Source organism: Camellia sinensis, chromosome 14 (genome assembly GCF_055761805.1).
Source record: "Camellia sinensis isolate YWXY chromosome 14, ASM5576180v1, whole genome shotgun sequence".
Classification (NCBI taxonomy): domain Eukaryota; kingdom Viridiplantae; phylum Streptophyta; class Magnoliopsida; order Ericales; family Theaceae; genus Camellia; species Camellia sinensis.
This window is the reverse complement of record NC_138974.1, coordinates 47,260,335-47,286,148: the sequence shown is the minus strand read 5'-3', so window position 1 is coordinate 47,286,148 and position 25,814 is coordinate 47,260,335. Positions and strand designations below refer to the sequence as shown.

Sequence of the window (25,814 nt, the reverse complement as noted above, 5' to 3'; positions counted from 1 at the left end):
AATAAATAGACTTTTAGAGACAAAATAATTTGGTCTCAAAATAGTTTATTTTTCAAGACAAATAATTGATACAAAAAAAGATAATAATTAATCACTATTGTTTATTTTTCGTTACTAAAAATATAATAACGACATTTTTAGTAACAAAAATATTTGGTCCCCTAAAAATAATTATCCTTAAATTTTGGTTTCTAAAACCTTAATTTTTTTGTAACGTGCTAAGTGTATTTTCATTTTAGTTTTGCTTTTTATAACTTATTTAAAAATAATAATTTAACTAAATCTCAGAAAAATATGTAATTTAACTAAATCTTAAAAGATGTAGATAATTTGTTTTTGTTTATTAAAAAGATATTTTAATTAATTTATAATATCCGTTAACGACGTCAATTGCGAAGAGATAAAATATAATTTTTAATATTCTAAGCCTCCGTTTGGGAAGTGGGTTGGCTTTTTGGCTTTTTGGCTTTTTTGGCTATTTTAGCCTGGGCTAAAAAGCTTGGTTTGGGAAGGATTTTTTGGCTTTTTGGCTTTTTTTGTGAGAGAAGAATGTAATGATTGTGGGTTGGATGTGATGTTTTGTTTGTTATGACTAAAATAGCTTATTTTGTTTTTTGTGTCTAAAATAGCCAAAAAAGCCTGAAAACCATCTTGCCAAACAGAGGCAAGAAAATTTGTAATTTCGTTAAATGGCAAAGGAGGAGTAGGTATTTTGTCAAAAAAAAAAAAAAAAAAAAATTTAGTTCGAATTCATCTCTTTTTGGAAAGAGATTCGCAAGGGGGCTTTTTCTGAAAAGAAACTCGTTAGAATGAATTCGGGCTAAATTCGGTAGCCGCAGCGGTGGTGCAGTTGTATATTGAACATGGTTGCACTACATGAATGTTGGGGACCACTCGCCCTGGCGCGTGCGATTTCCTACATTACGCTCTTTGCTTGTTTCTTGCAAAAAGTCATCATCAGATCCAACTCCGGAAGTGGAGTAGAAGAGAAGAGAAGAGAAGAGAGTGAAAATTCATAAAAATCGGTAATGGCGAAAGAGAACCACAACCACCGACCGTCTTCAATGTCAATGATTTAGGGTTTCATTTTCATCATCAGCTTCTTCTTACTCTTTCTGTTGCGCTGCCCTCTCTGCTTCTCCACTTCAATCCCAATGAGGAGGTATCAATCTCTCTCTCTCTCTCTCTCTCTCTATGTATATATATATGTATGTATGTATATCAATCTTTGTACATTGTGTTTTGTTTTGCTGAAATTGACAGAGCTGGGGATGCATTGGGAAGGAGATATGGGAATCGGCAGCAGCAGCTGAAGCAACAACTCAGTTTGGGAATGAAGGGACTGCTGGGTCGTTTGTCTGTTGCAGTGATCGTCTTGTTGATATGCACTGTGTCTTTGTTCTCTACATTTCAAGGGAATAATCGTTCCCTTGAGGCACTTCAGGTCTGTTTATTCAATTCAGTTCCATTGTTGTACTCTTGATTTATCCTTATCCAATTGTCATGTTCACCATGAATTTTTAGAGATAAAAAAGACTTGGAAATCATAACTGAATCCATTGCTGTACTCAAACCCTGTTGCTCAGCTATAGCCCTGCAAAAGAATAAATACCAATCACTCGCATTGTATATCGAATGGCTGTATACACATATACATATATATATATATATATATATGTATGTATGTATATGTATATATACTAGCAAGAAGTTACATAATTTAATCTGCAAGAAGTTACAAAATTTGATATGAATTTGATCTCGGCAATTATATGAGGCTAGTTATAAAATTTGTTGTGGATAGTTTGACAAACTTTTGGAATGAAAAAAGTTTGACAAAGTTCACACCAAGAAAGGTGTGTGCTTTTATATAATAGAATAGATGTATATATATACAAGCATTTAATTGCTACCTCTTCAATTATTTTGCACTGTTATTTGTTTTTTCCATGGTCGTTCAAGAGAAATTAATCATTTTTTATTTGTCTTATAGCATGTCACAGTAGATGAACTTTGGAGCACTGCAGCTTCTGGTGGCTGGAGACCATCATCTGCTCCACGATCTGACTGGCCCCGTACATGACTTCTTGCAATCCCTTTTAATTTGTTATTGTTGTGGCATGAGCTTGTTGATTGTGGATTTATAATTGTAAACTGTGTTTGGTTTTCCATTCTAAAATATATACTTTGCTTGTTTTAATTGTGGCAGCACCTCCAGTTAAGAGCAATGGTTATTTGCGTGTTCGTTGTAATGGTGGTCTAAATCAGCAACGCAGCGCGGTATGCATCTTCTCTCTAGAATAAGATATATGCAAAATACGCATCCTTTCTTTACATAGGGTTCTATATTGTAATCACTCTGTGAGACTTGCGAAAAACATGGAACTTGGGCTTATAATTAGTGCCTTGGGATGAAATGAAGTGCATTGTATCTGTCACTAAGGTTATTTAGTTGAATTTGGTTATTTAGTATTCTGGGCTCTTCTAATGTTCATCTTGAGGGCTACTGTAAGGTCTGCAATTGTAATTATGTTATGACATACAACAAAACAGGGAGTCTTCATCATCTAACTTGGCTATATGACCATTCTCCATTCCCATGGCCATTAAAACATTGTGGTTGGTGACTTATCACAAACACAAAGGCATGGTATATATAGAACCAATTCGTTTGATTTGTACCTCGATCACATGAAGTAGAAAATTCTTATAATTTTTACTAAAAGGAGGAAATGACACATTCTATATTTGGCTGTTCCAGATATGTAATGCTGTTCTAGCTGCACGAATCATGAATGCTACTCTTGTGTTGCCCGAGTTAGATGCTAACTCCTTCTGGCACGATGACAGGTACTATGTGTGTTTAGATATGTTTTCTATATTGAAGCATAAATGAAATATTCTTACAAATCAAAAGGAAAAGAAAATGATGAACTCTTTATCTAATGGGACTAGATTCCATTATTGCATACAGTGGCTTCCAAGGTATCTATGATGTTGAACATTTTATCAAGTCACTGAGATATGATGTACATATTGTGGAAAAGCTTCCTGAAATTCACAAAAATGGGAAGACCAAGAAGATGAAAGCCTATCAGGTTAGACACTGGTTTAATGAAAGTTGAACACCTAAATGTCAGCTTCTCAAATGGTTTTTTAACTGTTTCTAAACTTTTCAGCTTCGGCCACCAAGAGATGCTCCTATTAGTTGGTACACAATGGATGCATTAGAGAAGATGAAGGAACATGGTGCCATTTATCTCACTCCATTTTCACACCGTTTAGCAGAAGAGATTGATGATCCTGAATATCAGCGGCTGAGATGCAGAGTTAATTATCATGCCCTTAGGTTTAAACCACATATCATGCAATTGAGTAACTCAATTGTCAGTAAGCTCCGTGCGCAAGGTCACTTCATGGCAATACACCTTCGGTTTGAGATGGATATGCTTGCATTTGCTGGGTATGTTTGCATCTTGACCCTCTTGTTTGCATACAGTATTTGATATTTTTAGTACTAATTTTTCATTGAAAACACAGCAACATTCTTTCTGTTATGCAGGCTTTCTGTGCAAACAAATATGTTTGAAATTGTGTTCATTTGAACAATATCTGGAAAACCATGTGCTATTCCAAAATTTTCCAAATCAGAATATGCATCTCATCTTGGTATTCTGTTATATTAGTGCATCTTCAGAAAATCTAGACTAGAGTATTTGTGCGTTCTTGTAGATTCACCTGTCGGCCAAGTATTTGTTAGTAATGCTTGGTGATTCCCCTTTAGAATTTTTTTAGTTACTGTTAGAATTTCCCATCTTTACCTTCACCTACTCCACTACACACTCCACTTCACCTACCTCCACTTCACCACACACTCCACTTCACCTAACCCACTATCACCTCCACTACACCTACTACCACATTTTCTTCTATATATAGATTGTATAGGAATTGTAATTAATCAATCTTGTAATATATCAATCATCAATACATATTTCATTCTCTCTATTTTTCCATACATCAAAATTAACATGGTATCAGAGCTAGGTTAAGAACCTAGTAATTCTACTTCACCGGCGGGTGGCAGCCTCGCCTTGGCCGCCCGCCGGACCTCTACACATACCTTCACTCCGCTGCCACAAATTCCATAGCTGCTCTCTTCTATGCCAAACTGAAGAGCCCCAGGGCCCTTGTGAGCAAAATCATCCAAATCCGACTCCCTTGGCCCGAACCACTCCGCCAAGAACCGGTTCGCCGGGTGGACCTCCCTGGAAGGAAGATTGCATCCAAAATCACTCAGCAACGGGCACCCGGAGTCCGGACTCGGATTATTATTACCCGTCAAAAGCCGGTTCGGAAACTTTCGCCATCAGAGCAAAAAAACTGGTCGGAGAACTCTCACCGTTTTTTGAAACAGTGCGTCGTCGCCGGCAACATTGAAGCTTCCTCGGTTTTGTAGACAGTAAAATCGGAGCGTCTTTGATGGCAAAGGCGGCGATTAGGTCTCACGCGCCGTCGCGGTACTCCCTTGCCGTGATTCAGTTCAACGGCAGCGGTGGTTCGAAAACCGACAAGGACCTCCGCGCCGGAGTCGCGCTCTGCGCACGCGCCGCCTACCTCGGCCACGTCGATGCGCTCCGCGAGCTTGGGCACTGCCTCCAAGACGGTTACGGGGCGCGCAAAAACGTCACCCAGGGGTTGCAAAACCACCAACAACGAAACAGGCCTTTTGACAGAACCAGAGGATTGAGACCTAGCTGGTTCAGCTTTTTGCATGTGAGGAAGATAGTGATGAAATCGGACGGGGAGCGAGAGGAAGCACTGAGCTTGCAGAGGATGGAGATGACGATATCGTCGGGGGTTGGAATGGACTATTCAGCAACCAGCAAGCTTGCCCTCCAATGGACATTTGATAATCTGATCGAAGCTGGCGATCTCGTTGTTGTCATCGATGTCCTCTCCCCCAAATCCGATCCGACCAATAAGCAGCTCTTTGAGGACACTGGATCACCTTTGATACCTCTGGAAGAATTCAGAGAGAATAATGTGTGCAAGAAATATGGACTGACTCCTGATGCAGAAGTTCTGGATATACTTCATACCATGTCAAAGACCAAAGGGGCAAAGGTTGTGGCAAAGGTGTACTGGGGGGACCCAAGAGAGAAGCTGTGTGATTCTGTGGGATATGAACCCACGTCCACTTTCTTTTTCTTCTCTATTATTTTACTCCTCCTTTGCACAGCACACGACACCCTGTTTTCTCTATGGTCTAAATTTTTATTTTTTTATTACTATTTATATCAAATCATCATGCTGCCTTTTACTCTCTCTCTGTCCATCCACCGCCCAATTTTATTTTTTTATTATAAAACTTTTATTTGGTGCTCTCCCCACTTTCCTTTTCCTTTTTTTTTTTTAATTTTATTTTTCGTAATCATTATCAAATATTATTCCCACTCATCCACACTCCTCTTTCCTTTTCTTTATTTTATTTTATTTTTTCGTCATTAAAAAAAAAAAAAAAAAAAAAAAATTATATTTTATTATTATTATTATTATTTTTTTTTTTTAATGAAAAAAAAAATAATAATAATAATAATCCAGCGTACTTTCTTTTATATTTTACTATATATATATATGTTTGTTTACAAATTTGCACAACAAATCATATTTTATTCATCTCCGGGATCAACCCCGATCACATTTTTACATAAAAAAAAAAAAAAAAAAAAAAAAAAAAAAAAAAAAAAAAAACAACAACAACAACAACAACAACAACAACAACAAAAAAAAAAACCAAACAACCACATCCACAGGCGGGATTTTGCTTCTCTACTCTACTGCAGGTCTCTTCTTTTTGCCTCCGTCCTGGGCAGCCCTTGCCGGTGTTGTCTCCATATTTCCCACTCCACTGGGCATGATCACTACTCCCTGCTCCTCCACTGCAGCATATGGCGGCCCTCCAAATCGGAACATCACGGTGGCCTTCCGCTTCAGTTCCTTATTTTCTGCCTTTAGCACACTGATCTCTGCTCGCGCATCCTTATACATGCGTTGGAGCAGAGCCAGCTGGGAATTTAAATGCTGCACCTCATTTGTCCTACTCTGCAGCCGGTTCGACAAATTTGTGACTGCCGTCATGGTTTCCACGCATGACTTCAGAGTATACTGATTAGCCTCAATATCAGTTTGCACCGCCATTTTTTGCTCCACCGACCGCATCGGAAAGTTCAATGGAGCAAAACCAGAGGTGTTTGGTTGAGGTTCACTGGCCACCGCACCAGTTATTTCTCTTGTGGGCTCGTTCAGTTCTGGAAAGAGCGTGAGCAGGTTCTGGGTAGCTGGACGGGAAGAAGAGGCCATGTTTTTGGGTTGCTAAGTGTTTCAGCGAAATAGCAATTTCCGACTGGTAATGTTCGGAAGGGTTGGTGACAGAATGGCAACAAAGTGTTCCACAGTTTCTCTCTCCGCAGAGGCAGAGTTTTTTCAGCGAAGGGTTGGTTTCAGAGGTTTCAGAATGGTATGCCTCAGCCTCAGCCTCAGCCTTCGTCTTGGTTAAATAGCCGAGGCAGCCACGCGTATCGCGCGCCTCTTGCCGCCCGACAAACTGGCACGCCTTTTCATGGCACATCTTTTGACAAAGTGGACACGCCTTTTGATGGCACGCCTTTTGATGAATTGGGCACGCCTTTTGATGGCACGCCTTTTGACAAAATTGGGCACTCCTTTTGAGGGTGCAACTTTTTATGGGTCCGACAAGACTCTATAAACTGTCCCGACATTTGATTCCGGTTAGCTCCTTTAAGGGTCCGACAAGACTCTGTAAACTGTCCCGACATTGATTCCGGTTAGCTCCTTTATGGGTCCGACAAGACTCTGTAAACTGTCCCGACATTGATTCCGGTTAGTTTCTACAAGGGTCCGACAAGACTCTGTAAACTGTCCCGACATTGATTCCGGTTAGCTCCTTCATGGGTCCGACAAGACTCTGTAAACTGTCCCGACACTAATTCCGGTTAGCTCCTTTAAGGGTCCAACAAGACTCAGTAAACTGTCCCGACATTGATTCCGGTTAGTTTCTACAAGGGTCCAGCAAGACTCTGTAAACTGTCACAACAACTATCACAACATTGTCTGCTACAACGGTCCGACATGACCCCATAAACTGTCTTCTACATCGGTTTGACACCACCATACAGTGTCCTCTACAACGTTATGACACCCCATACAGTGTCTTCACCAATGGTCTGACACGACCATACAGTGTCTCCTATCCTTTTTATTTTTATGTATTTTCTTGTTTTGTTACTCTCTCCAAACTCAAGTTGGTTAGTTTCTCTCCTCCTTGAGTTTGCGGGGGGCTGTTAGAATTTCCCATCTTTACCTTCACCTACTCCACTACACACTCCACTTCACCTACCTCCACTTCACCACACACTCCACTTCACCTAACCCACTATCACCTCCACTACACCTACTACCACATTTTCTTCTATATATAGATTGTATAGGAATTGTAATTAATCAATCTTGTAATATATCAATCATCAATACATATTTCATTCTCTCTATTTTTCCATACATCAAAATTAACAGTTACGAATCAAATAAAGTTTTCTAAATTTTTTTACAGGTGCATTGATATATTTAACCCTAAAGAACAAAGCATATTGAAGAAATATCGGAAGGAAAATTTTGCAGAGAAGGAACTTGTTTATAGTGAAAGAAGAGCTATTGGGAAGTGTCCATTAACTCCAGAAGAGGTATGGTTCCCATGTTCTTTCCTATTCCATTGCTCCATTTTTTTTTTGTCTGTATGCAACCGATGCATGACTAAACTAAAAAGTTAGATGTCTACAAGACTACAACCTAGTCAATCTTCTCAATGCAATTGGCAAAAGACGAGACAATACAAGTGACGATATTTTATAGTTAAGTTCCACATTCCAATGAGGATAAAATCGTTTGTGCATTTAGTTGTTTCTTTATAAACGACCACTTGGATTCAATCTGATCAAAACTTGGTACAAGAAATTGTGCTTGTGCTTACTGGTGCTTCCATCATCGCAGGCGAGTGCTTACTTCTGGAGAAATGTTTCTCCTCAAGGAAAATTTATGGAAGTACCAATGATTAGTTGAGCAATTTTGTGAAAGCATGTTGAATTTGAATGTTCTTCGGTTACATGTTTAGAGTAAATAGTGACTCTTGGATACAAGATCTTAATATATCATTTGGTTGTTGAAAAAAATGAAGGCTTAGAACATGAGGTGAATTTAAGACTCAATTGGAGTTTAGGTTTAATCACTTATGGGACTTTGGAACACCACTGATCATATAAATGCCTCAGCTACATTCCAAGTTGGAAGTGTTGAATTGTTGTTCTGCCAGTATCCATCTGGCTACTCCAATCACTATCTTCAGAATTGTAACCATCCGTTCTGCTAGTAAGTGTTTCAAACAGATTATCATACCATCGATGGAAGACACCCTTGCTATCCATCTTTTGCTTCTTGCACTTCGTATAGCGACTAACTTGAAAGTTTGTCCAAGTAAATGTGTAACCAGAAATGGACACAGTTTTTCCATTTAGCCTTTTAAGGGTTTATATGTGTAGCATATATTGTCATCATACCCGCTAATTACCCATATGATGTTATGTTTTGCTCTGTTGCTAATTTCCAGCATTTTAGCACAGCTATTTTAGAGTGCTACACCTCAGTTCTGGTGGCTGCTTTTTGCAGGTTGGTCTCATCTTGCGTTCCATCGGATTTGACAATTCCACAAGAATATACCTTGCAGCAGGTGAACTCTTTGGTGGAGATCGTTTCATGAAGCCATTCAGAGCACTTTTCCCTCACCTGGAAAACCATAATACGGTGCTCCCTGCAGAAGAGCTGTCTGGAAACAAACAAGGATTGGTGGGCTCTGCCGTCGATTATATGGTCTGTCTCCTCTCTGACATTTTCATGCCAACTTATGATGGCCCAAGCAACTTCGCCAACAACCTTATGGGTCACCGACTCTACTATGGCTTCCGTACCACAATCCGACCTGACAGGAAAGCCCTGGCTCCAATCTTCATCGATCGGGAGAATGGCAAGACTTCCGGTTTTGAAGAAGCAGTCAGGCGTGTCATGTTCAACACTAACTTCGGTGGGCCTCACAAGAGGGTCCAGCCCGAGTCTTTCTATACGAATTCTTGGCCCGACTGTTTCTGTCAGACATCACCTAAAGATCCTGCTGATCAATGCCCCCCAGAGAACGTTCTAGAAATACTCAACAGTCGGTTGCACAGGGAAGAAACTGATACGGTGGAACTCGTTAGCAGATCAAACGTGACTAGTTATCCTGATTCAGAGAACTAACATCATTTCGAAAGTAGTAGTTTTTGACTGTCATTCTTTTTTTCCAGAACTGCAACAGAAAGCATCAAAGTGGGAGATATCAGTATTTGGATTGTGCTTCTTGCCCTTCTTTCTTGTACACGGGGCTCATAAACTTTGGAGAATTAGATCATGGGTTCTGCAATCTCAGAACTGTGTGGGAATGTGATTTGTGGCCCTGTAACAACACCTCTAAAGAAAGTAGATTATTTTGCCTTTAAATTTTTGGTACATTGGAAAAAGATTATTTTGCCTTTGTAAGACACTACAGTGTAGCCTTTTGCCATGATGATAAAATATATTACTTAAAAAAAAAAAAAAACAGTAATTATAATTAATTTAAAATTTTAAAACACAACTCACAAATAATTATATATAATGTGTATATGTGAATTTGATGAATGCTATTATGATAATAGTTTTTCAATTCTGTTAACAGGTCTGAATGCTATGATAATAGTTTCACCTCTCCCATTTCATGACATCGATTCACATTCTAATGCATTCGAATTTGATGTTAGAGTTAATTGATTTAGTTTTTTTAGTCACAGAGTCAATTGGTATAGTTGTAAATTTTAGTAAGATGATCCTGTCTTATGCAATGGTTCACGATTTGAATAGTTATTTGCTGCAGTTTCAATTCAATGGTGACGTCAATGTATGGTCGGTGTGCCTGTCATCATCTTAGCCTGCCACGTTTTCTAATTGATTTGGACTTAAACACTGAGATGATCATGGAAATGTCCAGGTTCTCTAGCATCTTCTCATTTTAGACTCGTCTTCTATGATAAAGACTTGGGCTTCTGTTCTGTGAGATTATCATCTCACATATGCCCAGCTAAACGTCCTTTGACAATTCCACGCTAATCCATACACGTCTATTGCATACTTTTGAATTCCAATTTCTCCACTGGAGCACTTTGACTCCTATTACTATTGAAAATATGACTTCAAGACTACAATCTGTGCAGAAGATAGAAGAACAAGAAGCTGTTCCATTTTTTTTTTTTTGAAAAAATGGATAGCAATCATCAATATCTTATGAATACAATCTTGGTTCTCATATTGTCATGTTTGTGCTTGGGAGGGCCTCAGACTTCCCGTGCACGGACTACAGACACCATCAAACCAGGCCAAGTCCTTGGATTTCAAGACCAGTTGGTTTCATCAAATGGGTTGTTTATGTTAGGCTTCATCACCCCGAGCGGGTCGAGTTACAGCTATTTAGGAATTTGGTACAACAACGACCCTTACGACAACCATACGGTTTGGGTTGGTAACCGTGACAGTCCAGTACTTGGTGGCAATACAAATCTTACTATGGATGCTGATGGTGTTTTGAAGATTATGAGTCAAGGAGTGAGTTTTGATTTGGTGAGTCATGATCAAGCTGCTCAAAACTCATCCGCCACTCTAAATGATTCCGGCAACTTTGTAGTGACAGAGCTCAACACAGATGGATCTGCCAAACAAGACTTGTGGCAAAGTTTTGATTATCCTACAGACACGCTCCTGCCTGGGATGAAACTAGGTGTGAACTTCAAAACAGGGCAAAGCTGGTTACTCAGTTCTTGGATAAGCAATTCAGATCCTGCTCGGGGGACTTTTACTCTGGAATGGAATGGTACGATAGGACAACTAGTCATGAAACGCAGGGGGGAGATCTACTGGACTACTGGCTCATTAAATGTCATGAACCGGAGCTTTGAATACATTCCTTGGCTAAGTTTTGATTCTCGCACCAGTATCTACAATTTCGGCAGTGCTTTTAATGAGAATGAGAGTTACTTCAATTTTTCTGTCCCAATAGGGACTATTTCAAGGTGGGTTTTAGGTTCAAATGGGTCACTTGTCGATGGCGAAAGACCTTCACTCGGACCAGCTGGTCCCTGTGATGGATTTGCATCATATCCAGGGTGTGAAGCAACGAGGCCGTCACAGTGTAGGACTAGCAACCAAACGTTCCTTCAACAATCTGGTAGCTTCCGGCAATCAGGAGACTCAGATGGAAATATCAGCTTGGGTCTGAGTGATTGTTGGACTAAATGCTGGTACAATTGCTCTTGTGTTGGTTATAGTGTTCTCAATTCCAATGGAACTGGATGCCAGTTGTGGAGCAGTGACTTAACTTTTGTAAAGGATTCAAGAGGTGTTGCGCCCTCCATCTACGTTTTAAATTCAACCTTAAATGAGACCTCATCGACCAAGATTAGCCCCACAAAAAACTCCGGTAAGAGGTTCAAGTGTCACGTTCTTTCTAGTATATTTCATGATTGGTTGAAGTGATTTCAGTCACTAATTCTGAACTTTGGTTAATTTGGCAGATAATTGGTGGATATGGATGGTTGTTGCACTGGTGGTGGTTCTGTTTATTCTTCTCTTGGGATCATTTTACCATTTGAGGAGAAAAGAACTAAGAGGTAACAACATCTTATGGTTGAAAGATACATTTTGGATCAATTTATTCATTCATGTGACAAGCAATTCTAACCTTGGAGCTTCTCATGCAACAGAGATACAGGAAAGGCACCAAGAGGAAATATTACATGAATTAACTAATTCAGAGAGATTTGATCCCAAAGAGATTGGAGATGATGGGAAACATGAAGTGAAACTGTTCAGTTTTGCTTCGATTCTGGCTGCCACAAATAACTTTTCACCTGAGAATAAACCCGGACAGGGTGGTTTTGGTCCTGTTTATAAGGTAACAGGAATTCTAATAATGAAAAGAAACTGTAGTTGGATTTGAAGCATACTCATTAATCATTAATGCAGGGAATTTTGCCCGAGGTCAAGAAATAGCCGTGAAGAGACTTTTGAGGGGATCAGGGCAAGGATTGGTGGAATTCAAAAATGAGATTATACTAATTGCCAAACTCCAACACATGAATCTTGTTAGACTTTTGGGTTGCTGCATTCATAGAGATGAAAAGATGTTAATCTATGAATACATGCCTAACAAAAGCTTGGACTTCTTTCTATTTGGTTTGTGAAATTTCGCTTCATATTTTTGTTCCTCAGTGGTTGTCTCCAAATGTGTTTGGAAAAATTAATTATTGGGTGTACAAAATTTTGCAGATTCAACTCAGAAAGAGCTATTGGATTGGAAGTAGCGTTACGATATCATTGAGGGGATTGCACAAGGCCTTCTTTACTTGCACAAATATTCAAGACTAAGAATAATTTACAGAGACTTAAAAGCAAGTAATGTCTTACTAGACAATGACATGAACCCCAAAATTTCAGACTTTGGCATGGCTAGTGAGAGGGTAATTTTTGGGAAAATTGGGCCGAACTTCGAGTTTGGTTTTGAGGCCCAAAACGCAGTGGACTAGGTAAAAAGGCCGTACAGAATACTCCGGCCCAGAAGGGCAAAGTTACTCCGGCCTTGGGAAGACAAAGCTACTTCGGCCCAAGGAGGCAAAATTACTCCGGCTCAAGAAGAGATCGTTACTTCAGCCCAAGGAAGAGTAAAATTACTCCGGTCTGGAGGCAATTCACAATTAGGCCGGTCTCAGAGTTAGTCCGGTCGCAGTATGTTCTGAGAAGACCGGTGTCGGAATTAGTCCGGTCGTGACTTACATTGGTTAGGTCAGCCCGAACTTGTTACCTGGAAGTTTGATCTAAGCGCATCAAGGTCGAACAGGGCAGCCGAAGTAAAGAGTTGGAGGAGAAGACCGAGCTAAGGATAGTTCGGCCTTCTGTGGCTCGGTATAGCCAAGTTTACTTCGGTCAAAAGGAAGTTCGGCCGTAAAGAAAACCATCCCACTTGGTTTGAGCAGTGGGGGAGGGTGTAAAAGGATAAGCATTATCCTTAAGAGATTGAATCCTAGGAGGACTCTGTATGGAGAAATACAAGTCCTACTAGGATTGTGCCATATGAAACTTATAAAAGCTCACAAGCATCACCTTGGAGGAGGTAATTGGAACACAATCTTTCTGAGAACTTAGAGCTTTGTCTATTTGTCAAGTTTTCTGACTTAGGCATCGGAGAGGTTTCCGGCACACACCCGCCGGCTAGCTCACGTTTGTGTTTTCAGGTGACAAAGCGACGTCGTACGGAGGAGCGTGGACTTGGTCAACAGGATTATACGAGGAGAATTATTTCCTCCCCGTACAATTGGCGCCGTCTGTGGGAAGAACAGACAAGAACAAAAACCTCTTGACTAAGCTTCTCCTTTTCTCATTCAATGGCACACATTGAAGACTTGCCGCAGTCCGCCGTCGACGGACTAACTCCAGAAGGGGGCGCAAGGCGTGAGGGATTACCTGCTGTCCCTCCCATGGCGGACTTGGAGCCCCAACAACATAATTCCAGGAGGAGTGGCAGGGGAAGGCGGAATGGCAGCCCTCGTCACTCTCAAAGTCCCGACAGGCAAAGGAGGAGGATTGATCCTCAAGTCCTGGAAGATCGCGTAAAGGAACAGGATGAACTGATTCGGAGGATGGCGGCGGACATGGAGGCCTTGAAACGCCAGATGAAGACTAAAGATGTGGCGACAGGAGAGGGGCGCAAGCACAAGACGCCCCCTCGCCACTCAGAGAGTCGTAGTAGGAATACTACACCCTCCCAAGGAGAGAGCAGAAGCCTCAGGACAGGCGACACTCACTCCTTATCTTCAAGAACTCGTCACTCCAGGTCTGAAAGGACGAGATCCGAAAGATCATACACTGAAGGAAGCACGTATTGGCCTTCACATTCACACCAAACCAGATCCAGGCAAACCGAGCTACCCAGGTCATCCGACTTACGAACCGTGCTAGAAGAAAAAGCACGATGCAAGGAGGATGCCAGGGCAAAGGATCCACACCGAATTTCGGCCTTACAACGGTTGGCTCCTCGAACGCATGGAAGCGTCGAGGTTGGAATGCCAATACCGCGACCGGCCTACGAACCAGCGGACAAAGCGTTAGCAAGACTACAGACTTCGCCGTTTGTCCCAGCGATCGAAAACGCGCCCCTACCATCAGGCTTCCTTCAGCCGAAATTCAATACATATGAAGGGAAGACGGACCCGTATTCACACCTAAGCCACTTTCGCCAAGTCATGGCTGTGTACAGGCGAAACGAGGCCTTAATGTGCATACTCTTCCCGTCCAGTCTTGGTGACCTAGGCTTGACTTGGTTCGAAAAGCTCCCAGAGGGCAGCATAGCCTCCTGGGCCCAATTGGCAGAAGCGTTCGTGACAAGATTTCGGACAAACACAAAAACACCGGTGGAGATAGACCAGTTACTCTCCATCGACATGGGTGAAAAAGAGACCCTCAGATCTTACAACAGTCGCTACTGGGAGACATTTAACCAAATTGGAGACTGCCCAACCAATCTAGCCATTGCGCAGTATAAAAGAGGTCTACCAGTAGGGAATAGACTAAGGGATTCAATTACAATGACGCCACCCCTCACCATGGAAGCCCTGATGGAGAGAGTGCATCAGCACATCAGGGTAGAAGAAGATGGCGCACGTTCCAAAGCCAAAACAAGTGCGGCCACGGTACCAGAAAAGAAAACCTCAGCAAAGGTTAATACGGTGGACCGAAGTAACAAAAATGGACGTGGCAGACGAGATAACGGAGAAGACCCAGACAAAAGATGGCTGAGAATCCGCACTGCCATAACCACGGTGTTCAAAAAACCAATATATCGGATTCTGAGCGAAATCAAGGATGAGCCTTTTGTCAAGTGGCCAGCCAAGCTTGGGGAAGCTCAGAAGAACTACGACGACAGATCACGGTGCACCTTCCACAAAGAAAAGGGGCACCGAACTGAGAATTGCACGCCACTAAGACAGCACTTGGAAGAATTGGTGGCAGCAGGCCACTTGGACAAATACATTGAAGGAGGAGCGCAACCGGCCCCCCAAGATTATAATGACCATCCCAACAGAATGACAATTGACGCCCCTCCACAAGGGATCATCAATGTAATACATGGAGTTGTAGAACCCGAGCACGTATGCGAGCTGAGAGGTTCGATCAAAAAGGCTGAGCACTTCAAAGAAGTACGAAGCGCCCAACCAGCCAACAAGAAAGGAAAGACAGAGGCCACAAATGTCATGTCCTTTTCAGATAAGGACTTGGATCGAATTTACTGCCCCCATAATGATGCCCTGGTTGTCACTCTCCGAGTCAAGGATTTTGACGTCAAGCGGATTCTGATTGACCAGGGTAGTTCATGTGAGATCATGTATTACGACACATTCAAGCAACTAAAGCTGCAGGACAAAGACTTGGCACCCGCAGTTTCTCCCCTGATTGGATTCAACTCCATGCCAGAGTGGCCTGTCGGCAAAATAATCCTTCCAGTCAGAGCAGGAAGTGTATCAAAACAGGTGGAGTTCTGGGTATTGAAGGTCCCCTCCACCTACAACATCATCCTGGGCAGAACATGGCTGCATGCCATGCGTTCGGTAGCGTCATCATATCATCAGGTAATGCGGTTCCCCAATGACGCCGGTATAATCGAAGAAGTTTATGGCGATCAGATCATGTCAAAACAATGCTTCGCCACAGCAAATGGAAGCCGAGCTGCCAAAGGATATGTTCATTCGGTGGAGGAGCCAGAAAGTAATGAACTATTCGCTGACGTCGGCAAAGAGGCTGATCAGAAAGCGGTGGAAGACTTGGTGGAGGTAAAAATAGATGAGAAAAACCCGGATAAGTTCTTCTTGCTTGGCTCATCATTGTCCAGCGCTGAGAGATTAGAGGTCTTGGAATTCTTGACCTCTAATATCGAAGTGTTTGCCTGGACACCTTACGACATGCCAGGCATTGATCCAAATTTCATCAGTCACCAACTCAATGTCCACCCATCTGCCAGACCAGTCATTCAACGCACGCGCAGATCGGCACTCCACCATGCCGAAATAGTGGCAGAAGAGGTAGGCAACCTGCTGGAGGCAGGAGCGATAAGAGAGGTGCACTACCCAAAATGGATCTCCAACACCGTCGTAGTGCCAAAAAAGAATGGTAAATGGCGTGTCTGCGTCGACTACAAAACAGTCAACAAAGCGTGCCCAAAAGATAGCTTCCCTCTACCAAGGATAGATCAACTGGTGGACTTAACAGCAGGACATAACCGACTTAGCTTTTTGGATGCATACAGAGGCTACCACCAGATCGCCATGCATGAACCAGACCAGGAGGTCACTTCCTTCACAACACCAAGGGGGTTATATTGCTACAAGGTCATGCCCTTTGGCCTAAAGAATGCAGGGGCGACATTCCAAAGGATGGTCACCAAGATGTTTGAACCATTGTTAGGCAGAACAATGGAGGCGTACATCGACGACATGGTGGTCAAAAGCAAGGATGAGAATGACCATCTGAAAGACTTAGGCGAGATGTTCCAGATCCTGAAGAAACACAAGCTACGCCTCAATGCGTCCAAATGCGCATTCGGAGTTGGATCTGGCAAATTCTTGGGCTTCCTGGTGACCAACCGAGGTATAGAAGCCGACCCCTCTCAGATCAAAGCGATCCAGGAGTTGGAGAGACCAAACTCAGTTAAAGAAGTGCAGCATCTTACTGGTATGGCGGCTGCACTCAACCGGTTCATAAGCAGATCATCGGACAGGCTACGACCGTTCTTCCAAACTTTAAAGGCCAAGTTTGAGTGGGATGAAGAATGCGACCGAGCTCTGGAAAGCTTAAAGGAATACATGTCTTCCCCACCACTACTTGTTACTCCAGTACCTGGCGAAGAACTCTTTTTGTACCTAGCAGTCTCTCAACACGCAGTCAGCGCAGTGTTGGTTCGTGCAGAAGGAATACAACACTTGCCCATCTTTTATGTCAGCAAGACATTGTTGGGAGCCGAAACAAGGTACTTACCATTGGAGAAACTAGCATTAGCATTAATGATGGCATCCAGAAAGTTGGCGCATTACTTTCACGCCCACACCATAGTCGTCCTCACAGCCTTTCCATTAAAAGCTCTGTTTGAAAGGGCAAACTTCAGTGGGCGAATTTTGAAATGGGCAGTAGAGTTGGGACAATTCGACATCAAGTTCCAACCCAAGACCGCAATAAAAGCTCAATCTTTGGCAGACTTCGTCGCAGAGTTTACTCCTGGAAGTCATCATATCTGCCCAGTCGACCTGACTGACTCAACCGAACTAGGAACGGAAGTTGACGCCGGAATAGCGCAACCCCTAGTAGAAGATAGTCCATCAACCGAACTAGGGACGGAAGTTGACGCCGGAATAGCGCAACCCCTAGTGGAGGGTAGTCCATCAAGCACAAAGGCAGACCATACTAAGGACAACAAGGAGGAGCCAAACAAAGGCTCACCAGCAGTTCAAACAGAGGACGAAGGGCAGACAGCCAATATGGACTTTGAAGAAATCACCATCCTTGACCCCACGGCATCGTCTGACCCTTCCACCTGCTGGAAACTATTCGTTGGGGAGATGTGGAAGCTCTTTGTGGATGGAGCATCCAACCGACACGGCGCAGGGCTTGGCATAGTCCTCATCTCTCCAGACGGTCTGGTTATAGAGCAAGCAATCAACCTTGGCTTCCCAGCATCCAACAATGAAGCAGAGTATGAGGCGCTTATCGCAGGACTCAAGTCAGCACACTTCATGAAAGCAGCCGAACTAATGGTATACAGTGACTCTCTGCTTGTGGTAAACCAAATTTCGGGCGAATACGAAGCAAAGGACGACAGAATGGCCAAGTACCAAGAGTTAGTCAGAACAGAGATCAAGAAGTTTGATGTGGTAAGGATAGAACAAATTGGCAGGGAGGAAAACAGCCGAGCGGACGAGCTAGCAGGCCTGGCCTCAATGGCAGATACATCGATCCCACATCCATTACTCATCGACTTCTTACCAAGACCAAGTATAGAAGACCCCGAAGCAGAAGAAGTATATTGCACTGAATTAGGCCCTTCATGGATGGATCCCATCATCCTGTTCCTAAAAGACGGCATCCTACCAGCAGAGAAAAAAGAAGCCAACAAAATAAGGGCAAAGTCGCAGCGATTTTGGCTATCTCCATCTTTGGCATTATACAAGAAGTCATTCTCTGGGCCTTACCTCAAGTGCGTTCATCCCAGCAAAGTAGAAGCCTTCCTATTCGAAATACATGAAGGGGTATATGGAAGTCATCAAGGGGGAAGGTCGCTCGCTTACAGGGCTATTTCACAAGGATATTGGTGGCCATATATGCAAGCAGACTCAGAGAAATATGTGAAGAAGTGTGAAAAATGCCAGAAATTCGCGCACCAAATACATCAACCAGCAAGAGAACTCCTACCCTTAACTAGCCCATGGCCTTTCGCAATGTGGGGCTTAGACATAGTAGGACCACTTCCAACGGCACCCGGGGGCAGAAAATTCTTTCTCGCAGCAACAGACTACTTCACAAAATGGGTGGAAGCAGAAGCATTGGCATCAATCAAAGAAAAAGATGTGAAGAAGTTTGTTTGGCAAAATATTATCACTCGGTTTGGTATACCAAAAGCACTAATCTCAGACAATGGAACTCAGTTCGACGGCAGAATCTTCAGGAGCTTTTGTAAAGAATACAAGATAGAGTTCTACAATTCCACACCGGCGTATCCTCAAGCAAATGGGCAGGCTGAAGCATCAAATAAAGTCGTCTTGGATGGACTAAAGAAAAGGCTAGAGAAAGCAAAAGGCAAGTGGGCGGATGAACTTCCTCATGTTTTAGGGGCTTACCGCACCACACCTCGGCGATCAACTGGAGAAACACCATTCTCCTTAGCCTATGGCATGGAAGCAGTGATCCCACTAGAAGTTGGCCTCCCTACAATTCGAAGCGAAAATTTTGATCCAGACTTAAATGGAGAAGCCATAGCCTTAGAACTCAACCTTGCAGAAGAAAGAAGAGAAAGAGCGTTGGTCCACATCGCCTCATACCAACGAGAGTTAATCAAAAAATACAGCAAAAAGGTTCATCCAAGACAATTCAAAATTGGCGATTGGGTACTGCGCAGAGTAATGGGGAACACCTTAATCCCAGGAGACGGCAAGTTAGGCCCAAATTGGGAAGGTCCTTACAAGGTGGTTGGGTTAGCAGGCAAAAGGGCATACCACCTAGAAGACAAGGATGGCAAGGCAATCCCTAGGCCATGGAATACGGCCAATCTCAAGTTATTTTACTTTTAACTTTTCTCTTTTTGAACATATGTAATTTTTTCTTTCCTTCAATAAAATGAGCAATTCTTTTTAGCACAAAATATTCTTTGTAAAAGTTAGTTTTAGAAACTATGTTTATTGCAAGCATTCTATAGTTAGCTGGAAAAACGAACTCGGGGGTTGGCTGGATTAAACCAACACCCTTCCTAAGCCCAGGATAAGGATCCAGGCTGCAGGACATTTGGTCGGAATAACCAAAAAACTAGAAGTTAGCTGGAAAAACAAACTTCAATAGTTGGCTGGAATAAACCAACACTTGTTACTCTTCAGCCGAAGTAAGTGTAAGGCTGAAGAGTGGTTGGCTGGAATAAACCAACACTTGTTACTCTTCAGCCGAAGTAAGTGCAAGACTGAAGAGTGGTTGGCTGGAATAAACCAACACTTGTTACTCTTCAGCCGAAGTAAGTGCAAGACTGAAGAGTGGTTGGCTGGAATAAACCAAACACTTGTTACTCTTCAGCCGAAGTAAGTGTAAGGCTGAAGAGTGGTTGGCTGGAATAAACCAACACTTTGTACTCCTTAGCCGAAGTAAGTGCATGACTAAGGAGTGGTTGGCTGGAATAAACCAACTCTTTGTACTCCTTAGCCGAAGTAAGTGCATGACTAAGGAGTGGTTGGCTGGAATAAACCAACTCTTTGTACTCCTTAGCCGAAGTAAGTGCATGACTAAGGAGTGGTTGGCTGGAATAAACCAACTCTTGTTACTCTTCAGCCAAAGTAAGTGCAAGACTGAAGAGTGGTTGGCTGGAATAAACCAACTCTTGTTACTCTTCAGCCGAAGTAAGTGTATGGCTGAAGAGTGGTTGGCTGGAATAAACCAAACTCTTGTTACTCTTCAGCCGAAGTAAGTGTAAGACTGAAGAGTGGTTGGCTGGAATAAACCAACTCTTGTTACTCTTCAGCCGAAGTAAGTGTATGGCTGAAGAGTGGTTGGCTGGAATAAACCAAACTCTTGTTACTCTTCAGCCGAAGTAAGTGTAAGGCTGAAGAGTGGTTGGCTGGATTAAACCAACACTTAATACTCCTCAGCCGAAGTAATTATGTCGGCTAAGGAGTGGTTGGCTGGTAAGTATAGTTTAACCAACCAAAAACCGAAATAACACTTGGAGTAATAGAAGACATTACAAACGCAAGCATACACACAATAACCGGAATAAGAAGAAGTAAAATTTTCATTCAAAGAGAAGTCATTACAAGGGGGCTTAGTTCGGTTACAAAGGAGAAAAAGTAAAAAATCAAGAGAAAAGTTCATCAATTTCAGCATCGAAAACCGCATCAGCATCAACTTGAAGACCGGTCTCCGGAGGGAGCTCATCCACACTAGGGCGAGCCACTTCGGCTACGGTTCCACTGGGAGGTTCTGCAGTTAGGTCTTCAGCAGTGGGCACCGACCGAACTGGCTGGTCCACATTTTCGGCCGGAGTATCTTCATCAGAGGCATCATCAGAGTCATCTTCCAAAAACTGTTGTTGCAGAGCAGCCGCGTACTCCGCCAGGGACTTCGGTATAAAATAATCTGGAGGGTTGAAGACCTCGGTCTGTTGATCTTGACCGAGCTTCTCCACTGCCGCCCTCCAGCCGCATTTAAAGAACAGCTCCTTTGCAGCGTCACATTGTTGGACGTAGGCGTCTTCGGCCTTCTTGTAACCTTGTTTATAGCCCTCCTTTTCGGCCTCCACCATGTTTTTTCTTAATTCACCTATTTCGGCGTCTTTCCTCCTCTCAAGCTTCACCAACTCCCGCAAATACTTGTCCTTCATAACGATGGCAGCTTTCTGCTTCTCCGCCTCCGCCGAATTAACTAGATCGGCAAGACGGCCGTTTTCTGCTTCTAGCTCGGCCATCCTCTTTTCGGCTTGTAGTAGTTCGGCCGACTTGGCTTCGGCTTCCGCCATTGCCTGCCTTGTGGTTTTGCGGAGCTCTTGGACTTTCCTATAAGTGACATTGTTCTTTTGCAAGGCCTGGCAAAACAAAAATCTCATCTCAGCCGAAGTAAAAGTTAGAAAAATTTAGACAGGATAAAGCAGACAGCTACTTACCAAGATCATGGACTTGGAAGCAGACCGAATTGATTTCATTTCGGTGTTCAGTTGCTTCAAGTGGTGCTCCATGTCCTTGGGGAGGCACACACTTTTGGCCAGGTTAAAGGCCAGTTGGTGGTCTTTTTCAGCCACGACCGAATCAGTGGCTTTGATGTTTCGGTCATTGAAGATCAAAGGCGGAGCCCACTTCGGAGAACGAGCTCGGTCAGTTTGCTCTGGTTGGGAAGCAGGACGAGGACTTTGGGGGACGGATTCGACTTCGTCAACAAGTTGCTGTTCGGCTGACGCAGATCGGGCGCGTTTTGAAGGGCGCGATGAAGAAGGCCGTTGTGAAGGAAGGGCTACGACGGCGGGCTGAACCTCAGTAGTCGGTGTTACTTCGGCCCTAGTTGTTGCGGTCAGGAGGGCCCTAACTCTGCTCCTTTTCGCCATCTCTTCTTCTGCTGTTAGAGGGACAAGCCTTATCTCGGGCAAAGTTGGGTCCGGCTCCGGTGCTTCCTCGAGAAGAAAATCGGTTACCTTTGCTTTGCGGCGACCGCTGTAACGGTAGGTCGGTTCGAAATTTAGAAGCTTGGCCCAATCTCTTTCTTTAACCCGAAATGCGGCTCGCAACACTCCGAGGTTGGGATAGCTATACAAGGAATGGAGATGGGCAAAATCTGCAAAAAAGAGAAGTGTTAGTTCGGCTAATAGACTAAACAACCGAGATAACTTACAAAGCAGAAGACCGGAGTAAAATTACCAGGCTCTCCCATTTTCCAATTTATAGGTCGGCCAGGAATTTGAGCCTGAAAATCCTCAAAGTTCCCAAAGACCCAAAAGAAATCATCATCGTTAAGATCTTTGTCCGGAGTGTGCTTAATTATCTTCTCTCGGCGGCGGCGAATTCTAAGGTAATATACCCACCCAGCATTCTTTGAACCGATGGAATATTGATGGAATATTTCGGCTAGGCCGAGATTTAGTCCGGTTTGATGATTTAATGCGGCTATTCCCATTATGATACGATATGTATTGGTAGACAGTTGGGTGGGGCACAACCTAGTCTGTCTAAGAAATTCGCAGATTAGCGGTTGAACAGGAAACCGTAGTCCGGTTTCTATTATGGATTGAAGGGTAAAAGGGACGAAGCCTTCATTGTCCCAGGGAGTAGCATCTTTCTTGGCCAATACCAGTTGGACATCATCAGGAATCTGGTAGTCCTGCCTAAATTCGGCCATGCCACCAGGGGTTTCGACTAAATATCTATACTTACCCATTTGTTGTATAAATTACGAATAAATTATTTCGGTACAAAAATTTGGCTCAGTAGCTCGGTTGAGCACACGCAGGAGTGTCTGGGCAACCTAAGTCTGCAAGGTAGAAAACAAAGGGGTTAAGCACAGATCGATTGGACCGCGCTACAAATTATAAGCAAGATATACAAATCCTACTTCGGCTTAGTGGGCTGGTTCTACCTCGGCTCTTCAGAATGTTTGTTAGCACGGTTTTGAGCACATTAGACCGGTTTAACGTCTAGGGGCAGCTTTCTGAGTTCGGTCTAAAAAACTAAGAAAGCTGGTCTAGTCCCAAGGCCTAAAACGGTTACAGTATGAGGAAAATTACTTCGGTTGAGCTCTTAGGGGCGGCTTTCTAAGTTCGGTTTAAGAACTAAGAAAGCCGGCTTGGCCCCAATATCTTAGCTCGGTTATAGACCGAAGTACCTAGTTCGGTATGAGCAAGCTTGTTCGGTGATCCTATCTTGGCTAGAGTGGGTCAAAAGAAACTACTGATATTCCTACAAGTTCTAGTCCGGTTATGTTCTGAATCTATTCACATACATGACACAAACAGTATCCAAGTTCGGTCGGGACGTGATTCTGGATCAAAATCGAAATTTTTTCTCTAGGGTATATGACATATACATAGAGTTCTAATGGTTTCTCCATAAAAGTACAAAAGCGAATCAGAAATGGACAAACTGCTTGCAAAAAACATACAGAGTATGGAAAGCAAAGTACGAAAACAAAGAAAGCAAGAAGGATAGGCTTGCTTACCTGTATAAGAGAGAAGCTAGAAATGGAGGCAATGGCAGCAATGGAGGCACGAACACAGCAAACTCAAAAACTCAGGAACCAGGGGAGAAGAGAAAGTGAAGAATCGAAGGTGAGTGATTCAAGAAGGAGAAAGGCTGTTTTGTGAAAAGGGAGAGAGAAAAAAGGCGGCAAAAAGAGGCGGGAACAGTACGAAAATTCTGAAGGACGGCGTGACGGTTGGCCACAGCCTATCAGAGTTTGCCACGTGTCACGGAAATGGGAAGCGATACAGTCGCTGTGATTGAAGAGACGTTTTGACCGGACATAGTTGTACCCGAGGTAAACTTAGCTCGGCTGGAAAGGCTAAAGGGTTTTTAGCTCGGCTGAAAAAGCATGACAAACTCTAGCTCGGCCAGAAGGCTGGTAATCCCAATCATGTTGCTCAGATGGAATTAAGGGGCAATTGAGAGGGTAATTTTTGGGAAAATTGGGCCGAACTTCGAGTTTGGTTTTGAGGCCCAAAACGCAGTGGACTAGGTAAAAAGGCCGTACAGAATACTCCGGCCCAGAAGGGCAAAGTTACTCCGGCCTTGGGAAGACAAAGCTACTTCGGCCCAAGGAGGCAAAATTACTTCGGCTCAAGAAGAGATCGTTACTTCAGCCCAAGGAAGAGTAAAATTACTCCGGTCTGGAGGCAATTCACAGTTAGGCCGGTCTCAGAGTTAGTCCGGTCGCAGTATGTTCTGAGAAGACCGGTGTCGGAATTAGTCCGGTCGTGACTTACATTGGTTAGGTCAGCCCGAACTTGTTACCTGGAAGTTTGATCTAAGCGCATCAAGGTCGAACAGGGCAGCCGAAGTAAAGAGTTGGAGGAGAAGACCGAGCTAAGGATAGTTCGGCCTTCTGTGGCTCGGTATAGCCAAGTTTACTTCGGTCAAAAGGAAGTTCGGCCGTAAAGAAAACCATCCCACTTGGTTTGAGCAGTGGGGGAGGGTGTAAAAGGATAAGCATTATCCTTAAGAGATTGAATCCTAGGAGGACTCTGTATGGAGAAATACAAGTCCTACTAGGATTGTGCCATATGAAACTTATAAAAGCTCACAAGCATCACCTTGGAGGAGGTAATTGGAACACAATCTTTCTGAGAACTTAGAGCTTTGTCTATTTGTCAAGTTTTCTGACTTAGGCATCGGAGAGGTTTCCGGCACACACCCGCCGGCTAGCTCACGTTTGTGTTTTCAGGTGACAAAGCAACGTCGTACGGAGGAGCGTGGACTTGGTCAACAGGATTATACGAGGAGAATTATTTCCTCCCCGTACAGCTAGGATTTTTGGGCGAAATGAATCTGAAGCAAATACCAATCGGGTTGTTGGAACATAGTAAGTTTCATCACTTCATTATTTGTATGTGATGTCTATTTCCTTTTACTAAGTTATGATTGTCGTTGAATGCAGTGGTTACATGTCACCTGATTATGCCATGGAAAGTCTTTTCTCAGAGAAATCAGATGTTTACAGTTTTGGAGTCCTAATGTTGGAGATCGTGAGTGGACGAAAGAACAGTAGCTTTTATCATCATGATCGCCCTGTTAACCTAATCGGATATGTAAGCCCAAGCAACTAACTTACAAATTTTTCTCAGAAACACTGTGTTGGTAGTATTCTAAAAACATTGTCATGTTTTTAGGCTTGCGAGTTATGGAAAGAAGGTAATGGCTTGGAGCTGATGGACTCAACACTAGGCAATTCATGTTCCAGTTCTCAAGTATTGAGATGCATTCGAGTCGGTCTCTTGTGTGTTCAAGAGAATGCAGTGGATAGGCCTACAATGTCAGATGTTATTTCTATGCTCAGTAATGAAACTACGCTGCTTCCAACTCCAAATTTCACTGCATATGCTACTTGCAAAAGGCTTGTAGAGGCAGACATGGACAGAGGTGCATCAGAAAATCACTCTGCAACCGTGTCTGCTACAGAGATAGAAGCTCGGTAGAGATTGCAGATTTGACAAAAGACCTTAGAACAACCGTTTGGATCTCTTGAGTATTACATTGCTCTTAATTAAGCAATAGTGTTTTTTCTTGTTTCAGTTTAGAGATGAACTCCTATTGGCATAGCCTATGTAACACTGCATGGGAAATCTTGTCTCTATTAATTTTAATTACTATGTAGACCATTATTTCTTCATATTTTTTTTCAAATTCTCT

The 25,814-nt window shown here is 43.0% G+C and overlaps 2 protein-coding genes and 1 pseudogene across 3 annotated transcripts; all 3 read left to right on the top strand.

Annotated features, from left to right (window-relative positions):
* The first annotated feature begins 723 nt into the window (after window positions 1-723).
* On the top strand, window positions 724-9,606 carry LOC114257134 (O-fucosyltransferase 1). The gene is made up of 9 exons (XM_028196898.2): window positions 724-1,162; window positions 1,264-1,444; window positions 1,994-2,075; window positions 2,210-2,280; window positions 2,762-2,850; window positions 2,975-3,098; window positions 3,180-3,463; window positions 7,634-7,763; window positions 8,743-9,606. Exons 1-9 carry the CDS (start codon window positions 1,155-1,157, stop codon window positions 9,364-9,366), a joined length of 1,593 nt encoding a protein of 530 aa, XP_028052699.1. The 5' UTR covers window positions 724-1,154; the 3' UTR covers window positions 9,367-9,606.
* Window positions 4,347-5,804, top strand: LOC145807909 (uncharacterized). The gene has a single exon (XM_082906915.1). It carries the CDS (start codon window positions 4,483-4,485, stop codon window positions 5,509-5,511), a length of 1,029 nt encoding a protein of 342 aa, XP_082763041.1. The 5' UTR covers window positions 4,347-4,482; the 3' UTR covers window positions 5,512-5,804.
* Window positions 9,607-10,114: 508 nt separating the features above from the next.
* On the top strand, window positions 10,115-25,794 carry LOC114257137 (G-type lectin S-receptor-like serine/threonine-protein kinase CES101; annotated as a pseudogene). The gene is made up of 8 exons (XR_014351315.1): window positions 10,115-11,614; window positions 11,709-11,804; window positions 11,898-12,088; window positions 12,160-12,369; window positions 12,463-12,646; window positions 24,934-24,987; window positions 25,063-25,213; window positions 25,295-25,794. The product of XR_014351315.1 is annotated as a G-type lectin S-receptor-like serine/threonine-protein kinase CES101 (transcript).
* Window positions 25,795-25,814: the final 20 nt, after the last annotated feature.